Source organism: Oncorhynchus gorbuscha, linkage group LG01, assembly GCF_021184085.1.
Source record: "Oncorhynchus gorbuscha isolate QuinsamMale2020 ecotype Even-year linkage group LG01, OgorEven_v1.0, whole genome shotgun sequence".
Classification (NCBI taxonomy): Eukaryota; Metazoa; Chordata; class Actinopteri; order Salmoniformes; family Salmonidae; genus Oncorhynchus; species Oncorhynchus gorbuscha.
In genome coordinates this window covers 25074056-25095647 of record NC_060173.1, presented here as the reverse complement: position 1 = coordinate 25095647, position 21592 = coordinate 25074056, and the positions used below count along the sequence as shown (strand labels likewise).

Below are 21592 nucleotides of genomic sequence, written 5' to 3'. Positions count from 1 at the left end.
CAAGCCTAAGATCACCATGCGCAATGCCAAGTGCTGGAGGGGTGTAAAGCTAGATGCCATTGGATTTTGGTCAGGCTAGGCACCTTAGTTCCAGTGAAGGGAAATCTCAATGCCCGATGCCATTGGACTCTGGAGCAGTGGAAACGAGTTCTCTGGCAGTCCATTGGACTGCAGTCACCATCTGGCAGTCCAATGGACGCATTTGGGTTAGAAGGATGCCAGGAGAACGCTACCTGTCCGAATGCATAGTGCCAACTATAAAGTTTGGTGGAGGAGGAATAATGGTCTGGGGCTGTTTTTCATGCTTTGGGCTGGGCCACTTAGTTCCAGTGAAGGACAGCATACAATGATATTCTAATTTGGGGAAGGCCCTTTCCTGTTTCAGCATGACGAGGACCCTGTGCACAAAGTGAGGTCCATACCGAAATGGTTTGTCGAGTTCATTGTGGAAGAACTTGACTGGCCTGCACAGATCCCTGACGTCAGCCCCATTGAACACCTTTGGGATGAATTGGAATGCCGACTGTGAGCCAGGCCTAATCACTCAACATCAGTGCCCAACCTCACTAATGCTCTTGTGGCTGAATGGAAGCAAGTCCCCGCAGCAATGTTCCAACATCTAGTGGAAAGCCTTCCAGAAGAGTGGAGGCTGTTATAGCAGTAAAGGGACCAACTCCATATTAATGCCCATGATTTTGGAATGAGATGTTTGACTAGCAGGTCTCTAAATATACTTTTGGTCATGTAGCGTATGTGGTTGCTTCAAGTTGTCTTTACATTATTTTATGTATTGCGTTGTCATCAACTCCAATTCAAATGTTAGTCTGTTACAGCCTAGTTGGTTAAAAAGCCTGCTCCATATTTGTTAAACATGTTTTGTTCTAATTGTATTGCTTCAATATAGAAATACATTGTTAAATATAGGCTATAGCATTCACACTCATAGGGGCTAGGCCTACTGTAAATTGCATTCTGGAACTGGACATGCCACTTATAGTCAATAAGCAAGATTAAATTCACTCGGCTATTGATAAAGCCCAAAAAATTGAATATAAACACAACGACAACTTATTTTAAATAAGCTGGGCATATATTAGAGATATGGCATCTTAAACTACAGAGGGTTTTACTTAAATCCAAACTTTTCACAGGAGCCGGGTAAAGCTCCAAATTATAGAGAAAGGGGGCATGTCTACTCATCGCTATACGTAAATGTAATGTTTAGAAATATCAAGGAACCATCTTACATGTCGTATTTTCACTTCTCCAGAAATAGCAGACAAACGTGCATTGCATTTGAGTCATGTACCATAAGCCCATGGATGGTGAATCTTTCTAATTCATTTGATTAAAAAACAAAAAAACAAATCTATTTTTTAAACCAACAATAATATTTCTAAATAGGATTTGGTCCGAAGCATGATATCATAAATCGCTTCTCGTTCCATGGCACTGTGTGCACACGTAGGCCTAAATGTCTATACATAACATTCGCATGTCTACAAAATATTAGGCTTCTGTCAATTGTATCGTTGTCTATGTTCGAGACCGATTCAGAAAATAATCTGATGTTGATATGGCATTATAGGAGGACTGAATAGTGTGGAGGGGCACTCCTTGGAAATTGGGATGGATAGCCTACTTGAACAAGCGAAATGCAGGTATGTGAATTATGAATAATGAAAAAGCATGGAGAGCTAAATATTTCAAAGCACACTCAGTTGACCATTTAAAAACCCTTTATTCATAGGCTACTTTTGGCTAATGGCCAGTATAAAAAGACGCAACTATGCAATGCTAAACCAGCCTTGATTAAGGGGAGGGTAAGCTATGCTTGGTTTTCAATCAAATTGAACTAAAAATGGGGAGAAGCCAATCGTGTTTTTATGTTTCTAAATACGAGATTCACCGGCACATCTCTCCTTCAATGGACACTGCGAATCATGGCTGGGTAGGCGGCGCTTCCGTTGTCAAAATCCATGCCATTATCAACTGCGTTACCGTCAAGCCCTGCTTTTATGGGTCTTTTGCACTTGTTTTTATGGGCAATTGTCACTTTTGCGGTCGTTTTTAAGGACACGCCTCAAATATTGCCACTCCCTCCCACCTGTTAGACAGGTAAATTGCCGAACCTGACGTCAGGGCTGGAAAAGGCCAGCCCGCCACTTTTTACTCAATCAAACTAACGTGCTTTTGACACTTGCGCCTCCTTAGCACCAGCCGAGAATAGAGTCGTCAGTCTCTCACTTCCCCTTTAAATGACACAAACATATATTGTGCAGTCTCCCAGTAAGACTGGCTATGCGGCGCACTGCCATATTTCTCCTTGTAATTAATGACATGTTGAAATCGAAATACCAGCGTAATACCTAGCAATTTCATCAAACTGCTTACAGGTACTCAACGCACAGCTATTCTCCCTATTGTAATGCTTTCACTCAAAGCTAATGCCCTTATCCTTTCAGTCCTACAGCTGGTGTTTAGTAAACAGTCATTTAACAATGTGAAATGTACAGACGCAGCTTCAGAAAGAGGAAAGTAATAATTACTAGATTAGCTTTGAATCGCTTGATGGTTGAGCTCAGAGACTGGGAGCCATGTGTTGAAAGCAGGAAGGGTGCACATGCACCCACAGCAGACCCCCTTTTAAGTGGCCTGCTTGGCACGTCCAGAAACGATTTTTCCAAAACCATGTTAACTGTCACATCCTCCATAATGCTAACTTTTCACTGAAGTCACATGTTTTTTTGTATAGGTATCGCTGATTCGTCTCATGCTTATCAAAGGCATTGTTTTCATGCTGTGCAACATTATAAAAAAATTGTACCCTAAAAAAAAGCTTTGGCTCTTTAAAATGTATTTGTTGTTTGGCTGTTTGTAGAAATGTCAATCCTACCCAGAGTTGGAGTAATTTGAGTCTTGTTCATTTAGAGTGAGTGATTGTATACTTTCTGCTGGCTAAATGCAGGCATGTGCAGAGAGTATCCTGCCCCACCACCTATCACTCTTCTGGGCAACTATACTTAACAAAAATATAAATGCAACATGTAAAGTGTTGGTCCCATGTTTCATACAATTTCTATCAAATGTTGTGCACAAATTTGTTTACATCCCAGTTAGTGAGCATTTCTCCTTTACCAAGATAATCCATTCACCTGACAGGAGGCATATCAAGAAGCTGATTAATCGGCATGCTCATTACACAAGTGCACTTTGTGCTGGGGACAATAAAAGGCCACTCTAAAATGTGCAGTTTTGTCACACAACACAGTGCCACAGATGTCTCAAGTTTTGAGGGAGTGTGCACTTGGCATGCTGACTGTAGGAATGTCCACCAGAGCTGTTGCCAGAAAATTGAATGTTAGTTTCTCTACCATAACCCGCCTCCAACATCGTTTTTAGAGAATTTGGTAGTGCGTCCAACTGGCCTCTCAACCGCAGATGACGTGTTGCCAGCCCAGGACCTCCACATCTGGCTTCTTCACCTGCGGGATCGTCTGAGACCAGCTACCTGGACAGCTGATGAAACTGGATTTGCACAACCAAAGAATTTCTGTTAGAAACCGTCTCAGGAAAGCTCATCTGTGTGCTAGTCGTCCTCACCAGGTTCTTGACCTGACTGCTGTTCGACGTTGTAACTGACTTCAGTGGGCAAATGCTCACCTTCGATGGCCACTGACATGCTGGAGACGTGTGCTCTTCACGGGTGAATCCTCGTTTCAACCGTACTGGGCAGATGGCAGACAGTGTGTATGTCTTTGTATAGGCGAGCGGTTTCAATGTTGTGAACAGAGTACCCCATAGTGGCGATGGGAATATGGTCATTTGAATGCACGTGATACCGTGACTAGATCCGGAGGCCCATTATCGTGCCATTCATCTGCCGCCATGGCCTCATGTTTCAGCGTGATAATGCACGGCCCCATGTCGCAAGGATCTGTACACAATTCTTGGAGGCTGAAAATGTCCCAGTTCTTCCATGGCCTGCATACTCACCAGACATATCACGTTTGGGATGCTCTGGACCGACGTGTGCGACAACGTATTCCTTTTCCCACCAATATCCAGGAACTTCGCACAGCCATTGAAGAGGAGTGGGACAACATTCCACAGGTCACAATCAAATCCTGATCAACTCTATGCAAAGGAGATAGTGGTAAATGGTGGTTATACCAGATACTGACTGGTTTTCTGATCCGCACCCACCCCCCACCGTTTTTTTAAGGTATCTGTAATCAACAGATGCATATCCGTATGGAGTCATGTGAAATCCATAGAATAGGGCCTAATGAGTTTATTTCAATTGACCGATTTCCTTATATGGACTGTAATTCAGTAAAATCTTGAAATTGTTGCATGTTGCGTTTATATTTTGGCATCCTCGGTCACCACTTGTGTCTCTGTCAGCGCTCTAATTTGTCCCACCAATACCCCCGTTCCTCTCTTGGAGCAATGGATATCCTAAATGGATTAATTTCTCCCTCCCTGACCAGGCTGGGGTTTGTTTGTGATAACATCAAATATATATACAGTTGAAGTTGGAAGTTTACATACACCTTAGCCAAATACATTTAAACTCAGTTTTTCACAATTCTTGACATTTAATCCTAATAAAAATGTCTTTGGTCATTTAGGATCACCACTTTATTTTAAGAATGTGAAATGTCAGAATAATAGTAAAGGATGATTTATTTCACCTTTTATTTCCATCATCACATTCCCAGAGGGTCAGAAGTTTACATACACTCAATTAGTATCTGATAGCATTGCCTTTAAATTGCTTAACTTGGGTCAAACGTTTCGAGTAGCCTTCCACAAGCTTCCCACGTTTGGCCCATTCCTCCTGACAGAGTTGGTTTAACTGAGTCAGGTTTGTAGGCCTCTTTGCTCGCACACGCTTATTCAGTTCTGCCCACAAATGTTCTATAGGATTGAGGTCAGGGCTTTGAGATGGCTACTCCAATACCTTGACTTTGTTGTCCTTAAGCCATTTTAACACCACTTTGGAAGTATGCTTGGGGTCATTGTCCATTTGGAAGACCCATTTGCGACCAAGCTTTAACTTCCTAACTGATGTTTTGAGATGTTGCTTCAATATCCACATCATTCCAGCCTCATGATGCCATCTATTTTGTGAAGTGCACCAGTCCCTCCTGCAGCAAATCACCCCCACAACATGATGATGCCACCCCCGTGCTTCACGGTTGGGATGGTGTTCTTCGGCTTGCAAGCCTCCCCCTTTTGTCCTGCAAACATAACGATGGTCATTATGGCCAAACGGTTCTATTTTTGTTTCATCAGACCAGAGGACATTTCTCTCCAAAAAGTACAATCTTTGTCCCCATGTGCAGTTGCAAACCATAGTCTGGCATTTTTATGGCGGTTTTGGAGCAGGGGCTTCTTCCTTGCTGAGCTGTCTTTCAGGTTATGTCGATATAGGACTCGTTTTTACTGTGGATATAGATATTTTTGTACCTCTTTCCTCCAGCATCTTCACAAGGTCCTTCGCTGTTGTTCTGGGGGTTGATTTTCACTTTTCGCACCAAAGTACATTAATCTCTAGGAGCCAGAACGTGTCTCCGTCTTGAGCGGTATGATGTCTCCGTGGTCCCATGGTGTTTATACTTGCATACTATTGTTTGTACAGATGAATGTGGTACCTTCAGGCATTTGTATATTGCTCCCAAGGATGAACCCGACTTATGGAGGTCTAAAAAAACAATTCTGAGGTATTGGCTGATTTCTTTTGATTTTCCCATGATGTCAAGCAAAGAGGCACTGAGTTTGACAGTAGGCCTTGAAATACATCCACAGGTACACCCCCAATTGACTCAAATGGTATCAATTAGCCTATCAGAAGCTTCTAAAGCCATTACATAATTTTCTGGAATTTTTCAAGCTGTTTAAAGGCACTGTCAACTTAGTGTATGTGAACTTCTGACCCACTGGAATTGTGATTCAGTGAATTATAAGTGAAATCATCTGTATATAAACAATTTTAGGAAAAATTACTTTTGTCATGCACAAAGTAGGTGTCCTATCCAACTTGCCAAAACTATAGTTTGTTCATTTTCAAGAAATTTGTGGAGTGGTTGAAAAACTATTTTTAATGACTCCAACCTAAGTGTAGGTAAACTGTAGGTAAACTTCCGTCTTAGCTTTAATTTCTCAGAACAAGAATGGACTGATGAGTTTCAGAAGAAAGGTTTTTGTTTCTGGCCATTTTGAGCCTGTACACGAACCCACAAATTCTGATGCTTCAGATACTCAATTAGTCTAAAGATGGCCAGTTTTATTGCTTATTTAATTAGAACAACAGTTTTCAGCTGTGCTAACATAATTGCAAAAAGGTTTTCTAATGATCAATTAGCCTTTTAAAATTATAAACTTGGATTAGCTAACACAACGTGCCATTGGAACATAGGAGTGATGGTTACTGATAATGGGCCTCTGTTCTCCTGTGTAGATATTCCATTTAAAAAATCATCCTTTTCTAGCTACAATAGTCATTTAAAACATTAACAATGTCTATACTGTATTTCTGATCAATTTGATGTTATTTTATTGGACAAAAAATATGCTTTACTTTCAAAAACAAGGACATTTCTAAATGACCACAAACTTTTGAACAGTAGTGTGTATATATTTAAGCAATAAGGCGATGTGGTATATGGCCAATATATGATTTATAAAGTTTATAAATATATATACACCATAGGTATACATGATTGCCACCCCAGCTGCACTCTGGTTCCATTTCACCTCTCACCTCTGTTGTTTGTGCACACTTTGTGAATGGACTCTTAAAGAGCTTCACTATTTATTCTAATGGTTGATTGTACACTGACAGCTTGATAGAAATCAACAAAGTTGACTGGGCCCTGATCAATCTCCAATTTACTGCTCCGAAGAGATGAAATGAAGCATCTTGTGTTCAACAAGGGCGTATGGACCAGGAAGGGGAGAGAATACAACTGTTGAACAGCCTGAAAAATATAGGATACTGTATATGCTATTCTTTTAGGCTACTCAAAGTGAGACAACTCTAATCCATTGTCTTTTAACAAAGTCCCACTCCTTATTTCTAAATTCAACAAAACTGTGGCCACCAAAATGCTACTTGGTTTTGCTATAAATCTGAGGGTTTGGGATTGGAGAAATGTAGACTAACAACTCTCAAATTCATAGATGGAGATGAATAGTAAAAAAAAATGATGTCAAGAGAGTTTGTGGACCCGTACTTCACACAACCAACATTGGGCAAATCAAATACACAGTAGGCTTGTGAGGAGATGTACACTATCAGTCAGGTAAAGCGCAAGGTCGCCCCTGAGATAGCCAGTATTTACCGATGATTTGCCACCTTTCCAGTTCAAAGGTTAGGGAAAGGTCACAACCGTTTTTCCCCTCTCCCCAAAAAGTGTTGAACACGAGCGATTCGCTCTAATCTGTTTTCCCGAACATATGGGAGCATTTATAACTAAGAGCTCTTGATGAATTGCTTTAGCTTTTCCTTTATTTATCTAAAACAAACAAAAAATCCCCACTCTCTTTATTCAATAGTTTCCATTACACAAGCTATAACAAATAAAGTTTAAAAAAACTACCTCAAATAAGATAATAGTTCAGAATAGGAAGGCCTGTTTGCCCTGGTTTGGCGGTGCCTCTTGACAGATCGGTGTTTAACATTTCTGACATTAGCCTTGTTGGTTCAGACACGGGTCAAGTCTATGGCTGGCCCTACTACAACCCAACAGGGTCTGGTCCCGGGCGGGATTCTCATACAGTGCCAGAGGCATCTGTTATGTACCAGATGAAAAACAATTGGCCATCAAATGGAGAGAGGAATAGGAAAGGTTTTAGTTGGACACCTGGGTCATATTCATTATGCACCACATGGTAGAAAGCTGACTGAAACAAGTACAACCTGTACTTGCTCAATTACAACCGCTTGTTTTCGTTTTCAGGTTTGATATGTTAAAACTTATTAGGTGTGTTTGGTTGGATTCTGTAGCTAGATGTTTCTGTTGCAGGGCCAATTTCATGGCTGTTACAAATATCGATGTCAAGAGAGTTTGTTTTAATCTAGTGAAACCACTTCAGTGTGGAAAGAATAATGTTGCCCAGATCAGACACCAGATGGTATCCACGCACCTTTGTCTTGTGTTGGCTGGTCTGGTGCACCTGTGCGCACTAGCCTGTGTGAGCACACGCTGTGCTGTTTTGAGTGGAGGATTAAAAGATGCAGGTGTGCTGTTGGGGAGAACTTTGGCATCTCGGCTTGGAAGGAATGACTCACCAGACCAGACTCACCAGGTCCTCTCTTTCTCTCCTAGCACATTGACTCATCCTTGACTATTCTCATCTTTTACTGGGGGTTACCCATTCCACATCTCCATGCCTCTCTGAACTGAGGTTGGCCCAGGAGATAACATGTCTGCTTTTTATTTATAACTTGTCTCTCTTCTCTCTTTCTCCCACAATTTTTCTTCTCTCTCCATCTTCCCTCTCACCCCTCTCCGCTTCCTCCGCTCTCCTCCACTGACTCTCTTCTCTGACTTCCTACCTTTCTCACTGTCTCTCTTTCATCCCCTCTCTCCCTCCCATCTCTTTCCCCCACATCCACTCCTGCATTTCTCCTACTCTGCTTCCTCCCTGGTTTCTTCCCCAATCATCCCCTCAATCCCCCTTTCCCCTCCCAGGCGGCGGAGCTGGCCCCAGCAATGCAGGGTGAGATGGAGGTGAAGGAGGGATCCCTCCATCTGCCAGCGGGGGAGAACGGGGAGGTGGTGCAGATCGTCACCTCTGTGGGGACATAAGGGCCCCCGAGGGCCTCGAGAGAGAGAGAGAGAGAGATGGCCAGCACCCTACGACAGAGTCAGAGGTGTAGGTGAATGGGATGGAGAAGTGGGGGTGGTCCATAGACAATATACAATTAAATACAATTTTGTAAATTGTAAATTAAATACAATTAAATAAATAAGAGAAAGTTAGAAAATGTCAAAAGAACAACAGCAAAGATCAAGAGAAGTGGTTTTGTTATTTTATATTGACTTGGTCCAGCAACCACTCGTTCATTGTCAACCAACAGTATGAAAATGTTCATAGAGCACACAGGCTTTCATAGCTTCTATCAAGAACTAGTTAACTCACATTGTCGTCATCAGAAGAGGACCCGGAGACCTGGCCTGGGCACAGTGCAGGGGATTAAACCCTACCCATAAAGGATGCTGCTCAGGCAGACCATCACTACCTACACCTGAGCATCAGCATAAAATGTTTACATCAACTCTGGGAAAGCATGGAGCTATTAGAAGTTAAGCCACTCGGCTCAATATCCCTCTCTTGAGGGGTTACAGTAGGCTAGGCTAACCCCCTGGACTCGTACTTCACACAACCAATACTGTGCTGTTCTCTTCTAGCATCCTGCAATCGTGTCATGCTGGACTGCTGTGGAAAGTAATACAGCCTAACGGTACTTACTAATGGTTGTGTTTTCTTTGGCTTTTTTTCTTTCTCTCTGTTTGTGCATCATTTCTGGGATGGACCCTTACTTTCTTCGCCATTTTCTCCTAGCTTTTTTTCATATTGGTTAACCCACATAGCTTTTGATTGTTTGTTCCATGTACATAATTGTATCACATCTAAATGTTTGCGGAGCTTTGGTTGGAGGTAGACAACCACGAAATAGCAAAGATGATGTTTATGATAATACATGACAGGGAGTTACATGTAGAGGAGCCAGAATTTCACTTTTTTTGTTTTTCCTGCTGTATTTCTGTGAAGGATACATTCGTGTGAATAAAATGTTTTGTGGTTGCCACGTGTGTTTTGCTCTTGCATTTCAATGGTATTTTCATCTCCTCTCCATAGACAGTGTTCGACAAACTCCAAATCAAGCTCCAAAATGTTCGAGATGTTGACTTTGACATGTATTTTTGAATCCTCTAGTACATAAATATCCTTGTTATTACATTAGCTTCTACATGTTATTACATTAGCTTCACATGAAAATGTGTTTTCAGGCCTCCCGGGTGTTGCAGTGGTTAAGGGCGCTGTACTGTAGCGCCAGCTGTGCCACCAGGGACTCTGGGTTCGTGCCCAGGCTCTGTCGTAACAGGGCCGCGACCGGTGGGGCGACGTACTATTGGCCTAGCGTCGTCTGGGTTAGGGAGGGGTTGGCGGTAGGGATATCCTTGTCTCATCGCGCACCAGTGACTCCTGTGGCGGGCCGGGCGCAGTGCACACTAACCAAGGTTGCCAGGTGCATGGTGTTTCCTACGTTACATTGGTGCGGCTGGCTTCCGGGTTGGATGTGCTCTGTGTTAAGAAGCAGTGCGGCTTGGTTGGGTTGTGTATCGGAGGACGCATGACTTTCAACCTTCGTCTCTCTCGAGCCCGTACGGGAGTTGTAGCGATGAGACAAGATAGTAGCTACTAAACAATTGGATACCACGAAATTGGGGAGAAAATGGGGTGAAATATTTTTTTAATGTTTAAACAAAAAAGTGTTTTCAGAACACTTCACATGTGATCAAATTAAATTCATGTGGGGTTTTTTCGTAAGGGGAGTGTTCTATAACGCACTTGGGTGTTTGGGTCTATGGTGTGTGATGGTATGCTATTGCTGTGCTATTTTAGAGCTAGTCTGTTATGCCATTTCAATTTGCGATTGAGTTCAATAATGTTGTGCAATACTGTTTTAAGAGTGTTCAATGTGCTCAAAAGGCCTATCCTCTCTAAGAGGGAAGACAAACCATCACAAATGACGGCTCTGTGCAAGCGTGTAGCCGTCCTTTCGCCTCTGATCACAGAACATCAGCCATTATTTTCTATGAATTACCTAACAATTCTACATTTTGAATGGCCAGTGTTTGTCGACACTCAGCAGGTGATCTACTGCACATGGCCGATGCTCGTGTTGGTCTGTCTTCTATCTAATGCAATGCAGGTAAACAAACCGTATAAATGTATTGTAACGCTACAAAGAACCATGATACACTGATAAAGATTGATAGCGTTAGACATGCTCAGGGTGGAATATACCTGGGGCGGAAGGTAGCCTAGTGGTAGAGCGTCTGGCCAGTTCGCGGAAGGTCGCTGGTTTGAATTCCCGAGCCAATTAGGTGAAAAATCTGTCGTGCCCTTAATTGCTCCTGTATGTCGCTCTGGATAAGAGTGGAGTAACTTTACTGGATGGCTTATGTTATCTGATGTAAGTTTCCACACTTTGTCAGCTCAAATAGATTAATTCTACTGATAATGTATTCACTTTCTCTGAGTGTGCATGCACACGTGTGCATGCATACAACACTTATGTGTAAGGAACAATTCTGTTCCAGTGATGAATATCTAAGAGGGGATAAATGGAGCTCTTTGGAAAACATGTATTGTACTTCAGGGAGATTTCCCACGCACAGTGTGATGTAATGGTGTATTTTGGAGCGACAGCAAGAACCAGTCGTACTTGGACAGCAGAACTTGATAACATCTCTCTGCTGTTTCCTTTTATTTTCTCTGTGTCTGTCTGCTTCCACTCTGCCTCTTCTCTGTTTTCAATCCCACTTGGGTTCTCTTTTTGTCTCTCACTCTTTTTCCTCTTTCTAACTCTCTGACTGACATTATTTGACACTGTGGAGCAGTAAGTCTTGGCATGGACAGCCCCAGCCTCCCCCTGGTCTGCTCTTCCCCCCTTCCTCCATCCCTCTGAATCCAAGGGGGACTTGGCCGTCCTCTTTCTTGAAGCTGAGGAAACAGCCTTGGATGTAACGGCTTGGACCCTTCACTTTTTATAACCCTGGGCCCTGGCCAGAGGACCACAGTAATCTGCTGAAAAACAGCGATGAATGATGGAGGGATGGGGTGGCTGAGTTTAAAGGAGGGAGAGATGGGCAGAGACCAGAGAGGGTGAAATGACTCCCTTCTCTCAATACCTACCTACATGTTCCCATGTTCTTTTGATGGCAGGCCCATCCACCCTGATCGTAGATTGGTATGTGCTTGGCCAACTCCTCGTTGTATGTATGTCATGACAATGGCCGTCAGGGCAGTTGGCTAAAGCACATTCTGGGACCAGGCTACCAGGGAACTATCCACCTCCGTGCCTTGGAAATCTCCCCCCTAGTGAAGGTTTACAATAAGGATAAGGATTATCCTGAGATATGTCAAATGCAAAGAACATAGTTTGGACTGAAATGAAAAAAAAAAAGCCCAACATAAAGGGTTTCCAGGGAAATAAATCAGCACTTGTTATAATCTTGTAAGAACAAAGCCCCCCCCCCGAGCCAGGATGTCTCTGACGGTGGCTCACAATCACCTGAAACACCAGGTGTGCTGTTACAACTAGTCACTGTTTATGGCTAACACATTTCCTCATCACCCCTTTTATATCTCCCAGGCTCTGAAATACTGTATACCTGTAGAATGAATGTCTTGTGTAAGGGGATTTGTGGATGGCTAAGGGTTGAGAGATATTGTTTGTATGTTGACTAGGGAATGAGTAAATGTGAGTGTTTTCATGGTGTTTGTGTTTACGCTGGTTTGATTAGAGAATTGGTTGATTGAGTGCCTGGAGATGTCATATGTTGTGTGGAGTTGTCCAGGGACATGACCAGTATGTTGATCGTCCAGAAATGGAGATCATTGAGAGTCTGAGGAACTCCAGCTCCCATTATTTATCCAACTGACTGCAGGCTGAGTGAAGAGTGAAGTGAAGAGAGTGAAGACCAACAACAGGACTGCACTGCGGCAATAAGACGTGCCTGTTATGCAGGTGAATGAGGACCCAAAAGCGACTTGGCGAAAACAGAGTCTTTATTCCAGTAAATGGCAAAAGTAATACTCCTGGACAATTAAAGAAGAAAACAAAACATGAAAAAACTTAAATCCACTCGTAGTGACGAGGACAGACTGGAGACTCGACCATTGACTGCAGGTTGCCTCGGGAAGGCACCGACCGTAGCAGACTAAGACACCTGCTCACACGCAGCATCTGAAGGAGACAAGACACGACAGGGCGAGACAATGACACAGCACAGCGAACATCATACAAGGATCCGACAAGGACAGAAGCGGAAAACAAGGGGAGAAATAGGGACTCTAATCAGAGGACAAAATAGGGGACAGGTGTGAAAAGACTAAATGAGTGAGTTAGGAGAATGAGGAACAGCTGGGAGCAGGAACGGAACGATAGAGAGAGGAGAGAGAGGGAGGGGGAGAGAGAGGGATAGAAAAAGGGAACGAACCTAATAATATATATGCCATTTAGCAGACGCTAATAAGACCAGCAGGGGGAAACGAACAGAAGGGAAAGCATAATGACAAGACAATATAAGATAAAACATGACAGTGCCAGCTGCAGGTTAACTATCAAGAAACCTGGCGTTCTAATGGGAATAGTCAAGTGTGTTAAATTCTCTTTCCTATAAATTCTCTTTCCCTTGAAGTAATTGCCAATATAACATGATGGGTGAAAACTGTGATTAAAGTTAAACCATTGCTTACACCTATTCAATTGTGTTGCATCAGGGAAGTGAAGGAGGAAATATGCATATTGAGTGTTTGATTAAGCCAGGCCAAACCCACTGGGCACACCACGTATTTTCAACGTGGATAACTTGGTAATATTTGGTTGAGACTGTGATCAGAGATTACAACCTATATTCACCCACACAAAAAGACAGTCAAAAGTTTGTTGAATTTCCAATGTGTTATCACTATGCTTACAACCATTTATTCAAAGCACAACCAAATGGAAAAGCATTGTCATTTGTTTGGTTTAGTTTTCACCCAAATGTCTATCACTGCGCTTCCAACCATTTAAAAGCACAGCAAAGTTTAAATGGGAATACAATGCCAGATATTTTGTTTATTTACACAACAGATTGTGGTATCACTGCTTAATCTAATAGCAGAACCGGATGAGCTGGATTGCAGTTGAGATTACAATAAAAAATACATGGAGCAAGTGATTAAAGCCATTCAATATTCTTTTTTTTATCACACCTGCCCAGACCCACTAGTCTCCACCCCTAACTCCAGCGCCATTATCACTTTTTGCCACATGGCCTCAGCCTGCACAATTTTGTTTCTCTCCGTTGCCCATGCTCTTGACTTTTTTTGATAATAAACCATTTGACCTTTCAATTCTGTGAATGACGGAGGATTGGCTGATTTCCAGTTTGAGTATATTTTTTAAAAGATAATTGATGAGAAGTGTATTGTCTAACCCATCAGGCATCTCATTTCGTCGTTCGAGATTCCGCAAAGATTATTACCACAATTGTGAAGATCTATACAGGACCTATGCAGGCTATCTTGAACATAAATGCTTATATGGTAACATTACAAGAAATGTATAGTTACAATAACCAACAAATGTGGCCATGGATGTGTTACTCATTTAATGTTAAATGTTACATTAGTTTGTAAGATAGCCTTCACTTTAGGCTATTTACTGTATTATAAAAGTAATATTGAATTGTGTTTGGTTGACAATGCAACCAACTATAAACATATAAAAGAGATGTATCTACTGATTGGATAGTTCCATCTGAGCAACTGGCTTAATTCCCATTCCCAACTTTTATTTTTGGTTGAGCTGGAGACATGAAACCAAATATCAACATTTGTAGGAGATTTATGTTTTGCTTGAATAGTTCCATCTGTGCCACTGACTTTAATTCCATTTGTAAACAAATTAATAATTGATATGTTGGATTCACGTCTCCATCTCAACCAAATATTTTAGTAAAAAAATAGGACTAAATCAAATCAAACTATAGTGTTCTATTAAACCTACCCCTTGGAATAAATTTGACAACTTTGACTTTCCTGTGCTTGGCCCTCCTATGTTGAACATAATAAATGGCTCTCTATCCACAGGATGTGTACCAAATTCATTAAAAGTGGCAGTAATAAAGCTTCTCTTGAAAAAGCCAAACCTTGACCCAGAAAAAAAACTATCGGCCTATATCGAATCATCCATTCCTCTCAAAAATGTTAGAAAAGGCTGTTGCGCAGCAACTCACTGCCTTCCTGAAGACAAACAATGTATACGGAATGCTTCAGTCTGGTTTTAGACGCCATCATAGCACTGAGACGGCACTTGTGAAGGTGGTAAATGACATTTTAATAGCATCGGACCGAGGCTCTGCATCTGTCCTCGTGCTCCTAGACATTAGTGCTGCTTTTGATACCATCGATCACCACATTCTTTTGGAGAGATTGGAAACCCAAATTGGTCTACATGGACAAGTTCTGGCCTGGTTTAGATCTTATCTGTCGGGAAGATATCACTTTGTCTCTGTGAATGGTTTGTCCTCTGACAAATCAACTGTAAATTTCGGTGTTCCTCAAGGTTCCGTTTTAGGACCACTATTGTTTTACTATATATTTTACCTCTTGGGGATGTTATTCGAAAACATAATGTTAACTTTCACTGCTATGCGGATGACACATTTCAATGAAACATGGTGAAGCCCCAAAATTGCCCTTGCTAGAAGCATGTGTTTCAGACATAAGGAAGTGGATGGCTGCAAACGTTCTACTTTTAAACCCGGACAAAACAGAGATGCTTGTTCTAGGTCCCAAGAAACAAAGAGATCTTCTGTTGAATCTGACAATTAATCTTATTGGTTGTACAGTCGTCTCAAATAAAGCTGTGAAGGACCTCGGCGTTACTCTGTACCCTGATCTCTCTTTTAAAGAACATATCAAGACCATTTCAAGGACAGCTTTTTTCCATCTACGTAACATTGCAAAAATCAGATACTTTCTGTCCAAAAATGATGCAGAAAAATTCATCCATGCTTTTGTCACTTCTAGGTTAGACTACTGCAATGCTCTACTTTCCGGCTACCTGGATAAAGCACTAAATAAACTTCAGTTAGTGCTAAATACGGCTGCTAGAATCCTGACTAGAACCCAAAAATTTCATCATATTACTCCAGTGCTAGCCTCTCTACACTGGCTTCCTGTCAAAGCAAGGGCTGATTTCAAGGTTTTACTGCTAACCTACAAAGCATTACATGGGCTTGCTCCTACATATCTCTCTGATTTGGTCCTGCCGTACATACCTACACGTACGCTGCGGTCACAAGACGCAGGCCTCCTAATTGTCCCTAGAATTTCTAAGCAAACAGCTGGAGGCAGGGCTTTCTCCTATAGAGCTCCATTTTTATGGAATGGTCTGCCTACCCATGTCAGAGACGCAAACTCGGTCTCAACCTTTAAGTCTTTACTGAAGACTCATCTCTTCAGTGGGTCATATGATTGAGTGTATTCTGGCCCAGGAGTGGGAAGGTGAACGGAACGGCTCTGGAGCAACAAACCGCCCTTGCTGTCCCTGCCTGGCCGGGTCCCCTCTTTCCACTGGGATTCTCTGCCTCTAACCCTATTACAGGGGCTGAGTCACTGGCTTACTGGGGCTCTCTCATGCCGTCCCTGGAGGGGGTACGTCACCTGAGTTGGTTGATTCACTGATGTGGTCATCCTGTCTGGGTTGGCACCCCCCCTTGGGTTGTGCCATGGCGGAGATCTTTGTGGGCTATACTCAGCCTTGTCTCAGGATGGTAAGTTGGTGGTTGAAGATATCCCTCTAGTGGTGTGGGGGCTGTGCTTTGGCAAAGTGGGTGGGGTTATATCCTTCCTGTTTGGCCCTGTCCGGGGGTGTCCTCGGATGGGTCCACAGTGTCTCCTGACCCCTCCTGTCTCAGCCTCCAGTATTTATGCTGCAGTAGTTTATGTGTCGGGGAGCTAGGGTCAGTTTGTTATATCTGAAGTACTTCTCCTGTCCTATTCGGTGTCCTGTGTGAATCTAAGTGTGAGTTCTCTAATTCTCTCCTTCTCTCTTTCTTTCTCTCTCTCGGAGGACCTGAGCCCTAGGACCATGCCCCAGGACTACCTGACATGATGACTCCTTGCTGTCCCCAGTCCACCTGACTGTGCTGCTGCTCCAGTTTCAACTGTTCTGCCTTATTATTATTCGACCATGCTGGTCATTTATGAACATTTGAACATCTTGGCCATGTTCTGTTATAATCTTCACCCGGCACAGCCAGAAGAGGACTGGCCACCCCACATAGCCTGGTTCCTCTCTAGGTTTCTTCCTAGGTTTTGGCCTTTCTAGGGAGTTTTTCCTAGCCTCCGTGCTTCTACACCTGCATTGCTTGCTGTTTTGGGTTTTAGGCTGGGTTTCTGTACAGCACTTTGAGATATCTGCTGATGTACGAAGGGCTATATAAATAAATTTGATTTGATTGTATAGCAAATCTATTTAGTTTTTAAGTGGAGACTCTACAACAATCATTCTCACAGTAGCACATGGTAATAGGCAGTGACAAACGTCATAGCTAAGCAGGCCTGGGCTTGGTTAAAATCTTGGATGGGAGACCAGAGGGTTGCTGTAGATAGATCAATTCTCCAGGAGGTACTGCCCAGCTTATTTTCTTCCTTTTCTGATAGTGGATATAAAGTACAAATTCAACATATTTTATACAAGGTTTGTATATGTTGAAATTTGGTTATGATGATGATATAATTCTGTGATTTTACCCTCAAAACAACAAATCCAATGTATTTTCTATGTAGAGAGCATGTCAAAATAAGATGACAAATTCAGTTGAAACCATTTTGATTTAAGCAGTTTGTGCCCAGTGGGAAGACACATATGAGAGCAAAACATATTTGAGAGGACCGCACATCAAAAACCATCCAAAAAAGTATCTGAAATGTATTGTGAAGCTTAAAAGTCACTTATAGATGATTTGATCATGATGCGTGAAAAATGCTAATATCGGTACCATGACTTTAATGGGATTTTTTTATAGCATTTTGGAAACAGCGCCATGGAAACTAAACCAAAGCTTGGATTGCTGTACCTTGTCCATAGACTGCTTCTAGGGTAAGAAAACCAATATGTAATTTTGTGTAAACTATCCCATATTGAATTAAATGTTTGAATAAGTCTGACAGTGTGCTTAATTTGTTACGTTAGGCACAATTTATGCAACATTTCAACTCCGAAAAGCTGTTTCATATGAAGGAAAATGCCTGTTGTGACAATTGTTTTTAGAGAGACTTTTTGTACACAAAATCTCAACGTGAGATTGTTGGATATTTTGACATTGCATCCTCTGAGGCAAGATCTGTTCAAAATGCCATATTTTCACACCTGGATTGGGCGGAGTAGCCTAAACATGCAGTGATGAGTGAGATGCGGATGCACATAGCCTAGTTTGGCATCGAGCCCTCTAAAACATTATTTGTGATAGTCTCGGCCCTATAAGAATATATGACTCAAATTACAAGGATCAACATCAGTAACCCTTACCTAACCTTAACCTTTTTACATTTCAAATTCAATTGGGCTTGGGACATCTCAATGATTCCGGATAGCAAGGACCGTTCTCCTATATACCAGCTGTAGTTAAGCCACAGATAGAACAATGAGACAGGTGCTTCACCGCATGTGTATATAAATGTGAAGCAACCGGTTGGTGTTTCCACTCAATACCAAATATGGAGGTGAGAGGAAGCCCAGTGGCTGGCAGTGGGAGAAGATGGAGGTTCTGTCCCCAACCAAGGAGGGCCTACAGCAGTACCTATATCTTCTGCACAGATCCTGTCCAAACTGGGCGCTGAGTAAATCTCAGTAAGACAAAAAATAATGGTGTTCCAAAAAAGGTCCAGTTGCCAGGACCACAAATACAAATTCCATCTAGACACTGTTGCCCTAGAGCACACAAAAAACTATACATACCTTGGCCTAAACATCAGCGCCACAGGTAACTTACACAAACCTGTGAACGATCTGAGAGACAATTCAAGAAGGGCCTTCTATACCATCAAAAGAAGCATAAAATTCGACATACCAATTAGGATCTGGCAAAAAATACTTGAATCAGTTATAGAACCCATTGCCCTTTGTGGTTGTGAGGTCTGGGGTCCGCTCATCAACCAAAAATTCACAAAATGGGACAAACACCAAATTGAGACTGCATGCAGAATTCTGCAAAAAAAGGTCCTCTGTGTACAACGTAAAACACCAAATAATGCATGCAGAGCAGAATTAGACCGATACCCGCTAATTATCAAAATCCATAAAAGATAGGTTAAATTTACAAACACCTAAAAGGAAGCGATTCCCAAATCTTCCATAACAAAGCCATCACCTACAGAGAAATGAACCTGGAGAACAGCCCCGTAAGAAAGCTGGTCCTGGGGTTCTGTTCACAAACCCAAAGAGACCATGCTGCATCTCAGTGCTAGAGGCGTCACTACAGACCCTGGTTTGATCCCGGGCTGTGATCGGGAGTCCCATAGGGTGGCGCACAATTGGCCCAGTATCTTCCGGGTTAGGGGAGGGTTTGGTCGGGGTAGGCCATTGTAAAAAACAATTTGTTCTTAACTGATTTGCCTGCTTAAATAAAGGTAAAACCAAAATATACACTACCGTTCAAATGTTTGAGGTCACCTAGAAATGTCCTTGTTTTGGAAATAATAATAATTTTTTGTCCATAAAAATAATATCATATTGATTAGAAATACAGTGTAGAGTAAACATTGTTAATTACTATCTCAATGCCAACAGTGAAGAGGCGACTCCGGGATGCTGGCCTTCTAGGTAGAGTTGCAATAAAAAGCCATATCTCAGACTGGCCAATAAAAATAAAAATTAAGATGGGCAAAAGAACACAGACACTGGACAGAGGAATCTGCCTAGAAGGCCAGTATCCCGGAGTCGTCTCTTCATCGTTGACGTTGAGACTGGTGTTTTGCGGGAACTATTTAATGAAGCTGCCAGTTGAGGACTTGCGAGGTGTCCGTTTCTCAAACTAGACACTAATGTACTTGTTCTCTTGCTCAGTTGTGCACCAGGGCCTCCCACACCTCTTTATTTTACAGTTAGAGCCAGTTTGCGCTGTTCTGTGAAGGGAGTAGTACAGTAGTGTTGTACAGTACAAGATCTTCAGTTTGTTGGCAATTTCTCGCATGGAATAGCATTCATTTCTCAGAAGAAATGTCTTTGTTTCTGGCTCTTTTGAGTCTGTACTCGAACCCACAAATGCTGATGCTCCAGATACTCAACTAGTCTAAAGATGGCCAGTTTTATTGCTTTTTTAATCAGCACAACAGTTTTCAGCTGTGCTAATGTAGCCGATGTGAAAATGCTAGCTAGTTAGCAGTGATGCATACTAGTGGCGTTTCAATCGGTGATGTCACTTGCTCTGAGACCTTGAAGTAGTGTTTCCTCTTGCTCTGCAAGGGCCGCAGCTTTTGTGGAGCGATGCTTCGAAGGTGGCTGTTTGCGTGTGCAGAGCGTCCCTGGTTCGTGTCCAGGTCGGGGCGAGGAGACGGACTTAAAGTCTATACTGTTACACTAACATAATTGCAAAAGGGTTTTCTAATGATTAATTAGCCTTTTAAAATGATAAACTTGGATTAGCTAACACAACGTGTCATTGGAACACAGGAGTGATGTTTACTGATAATGGGCCTCTGTACGCCTATTCCATAGAAAATCAGGCGTTTCCAGCTGCAATAGTCATTTACATTAGCAATGTCTACACTGTATTTCTGATCAATTTTATGTTATTTTAATGGAGAAAAAATGATTTTCTTTCCAAACAAGGACATTTTTAAGTGACCCCACTGAGGCTGCATAATAATTTACTCTTGTCATCACAGAAAATTATCACAGTGGCATGCCATTCATTTTCTAATAAAAGCTGAGTACTAGGGTATTGTCCAGACAAAGATTTTTAGATGTGAAAAATAGACTATGCAAAAATGTGGGCACCCTTGTCATTCTGTTGATTTGAATACCTGTAAGTACTTAGCACTGATTAATTGGAACACACAATTGGTTTGGTGAGCTCATTAAGCCTTGCACTTCATAGACAAGTGCATCCAATCATGAGAAAAGGTATTTAAGGTGGCCAATTGCAAGTTGTTGTTCTCTTTGACTCTCCTCTGAAGAGTGGCAACATGGGGGCCTCAAAACAACTCTCAAATTACCTGAAAATAAAGATTGTTCAACATTATGGTTTAGAGGAAAGCTACATAAAGCTATCGCTGAGATTTAAGCTGTCAGTGTCCACTGTGAGGAACATAGTGAGGAAATGGAAGACCACAGGCACAGTTCTTGTTAAGGCCAGAAGTTGCAGGTCAAGTAAAATATTGGAGAGGTGAAGGATGGTGAGAACGGTCAAAAACAGCCCACAGACCACCTCCAAAGATATACATCATCTTGCTGCAGATGGTGTCACTGTGCATCGTTCAACAATTCAGCGCACTTTGCACAAGAAGAAGCTGTATGGGAGAGTGATGCGGAAGAAGCCTTTTCCGCACACACGCCACAAACAGAGTCGCTTGAGGTATGCAAACACACATTTGGACAAGCCAGCTTCATTTTGGAATAAGGTGCTGTGGACTGATGAAACAAAGATTTAGTTATTTGGTCATTACAAGGGACGTTATGCATGGCGGCAAAAGATCACAGCGTTCCAAGAAGAACACTTGCTACCCACAGTAACATTTGGTGGGGGTTCCATCATGCTGTGGGGCTGTGTGGCCAGTGCCGGTACTGGGA

General features: G+C 42.3%; 1 protein-coding gene across 3 annotated transcripts in view; it reads left to right on the top strand.

Moving 5' to 3' along the window:
• Nucleotides 1–9823, top strand: part of LOC124035254 (protein BANP-like) — a 112448-nt gene extending 102625 nt beyond the window's left edge. For all 3 annotated transcript variants that reach the window (XM_046348711.1, XM_046348703.1, XM_046348719.1), the window contains exon 13: nucleotides 8703–9823. In XM_046348711.1, coding sequence (XP_046204667.1) covers nucleotides 8703–8819 — 117 coding nt within the window. In that variant the 3' untranslated portion in view covers nucleotides 8820–9823. The remainder of the gene's footprint in view (nucleotides 1–8702) is intronic.
• The last annotated feature ends 11769 nt before the right edge of the window (nucleotides 9824–21592 follow it).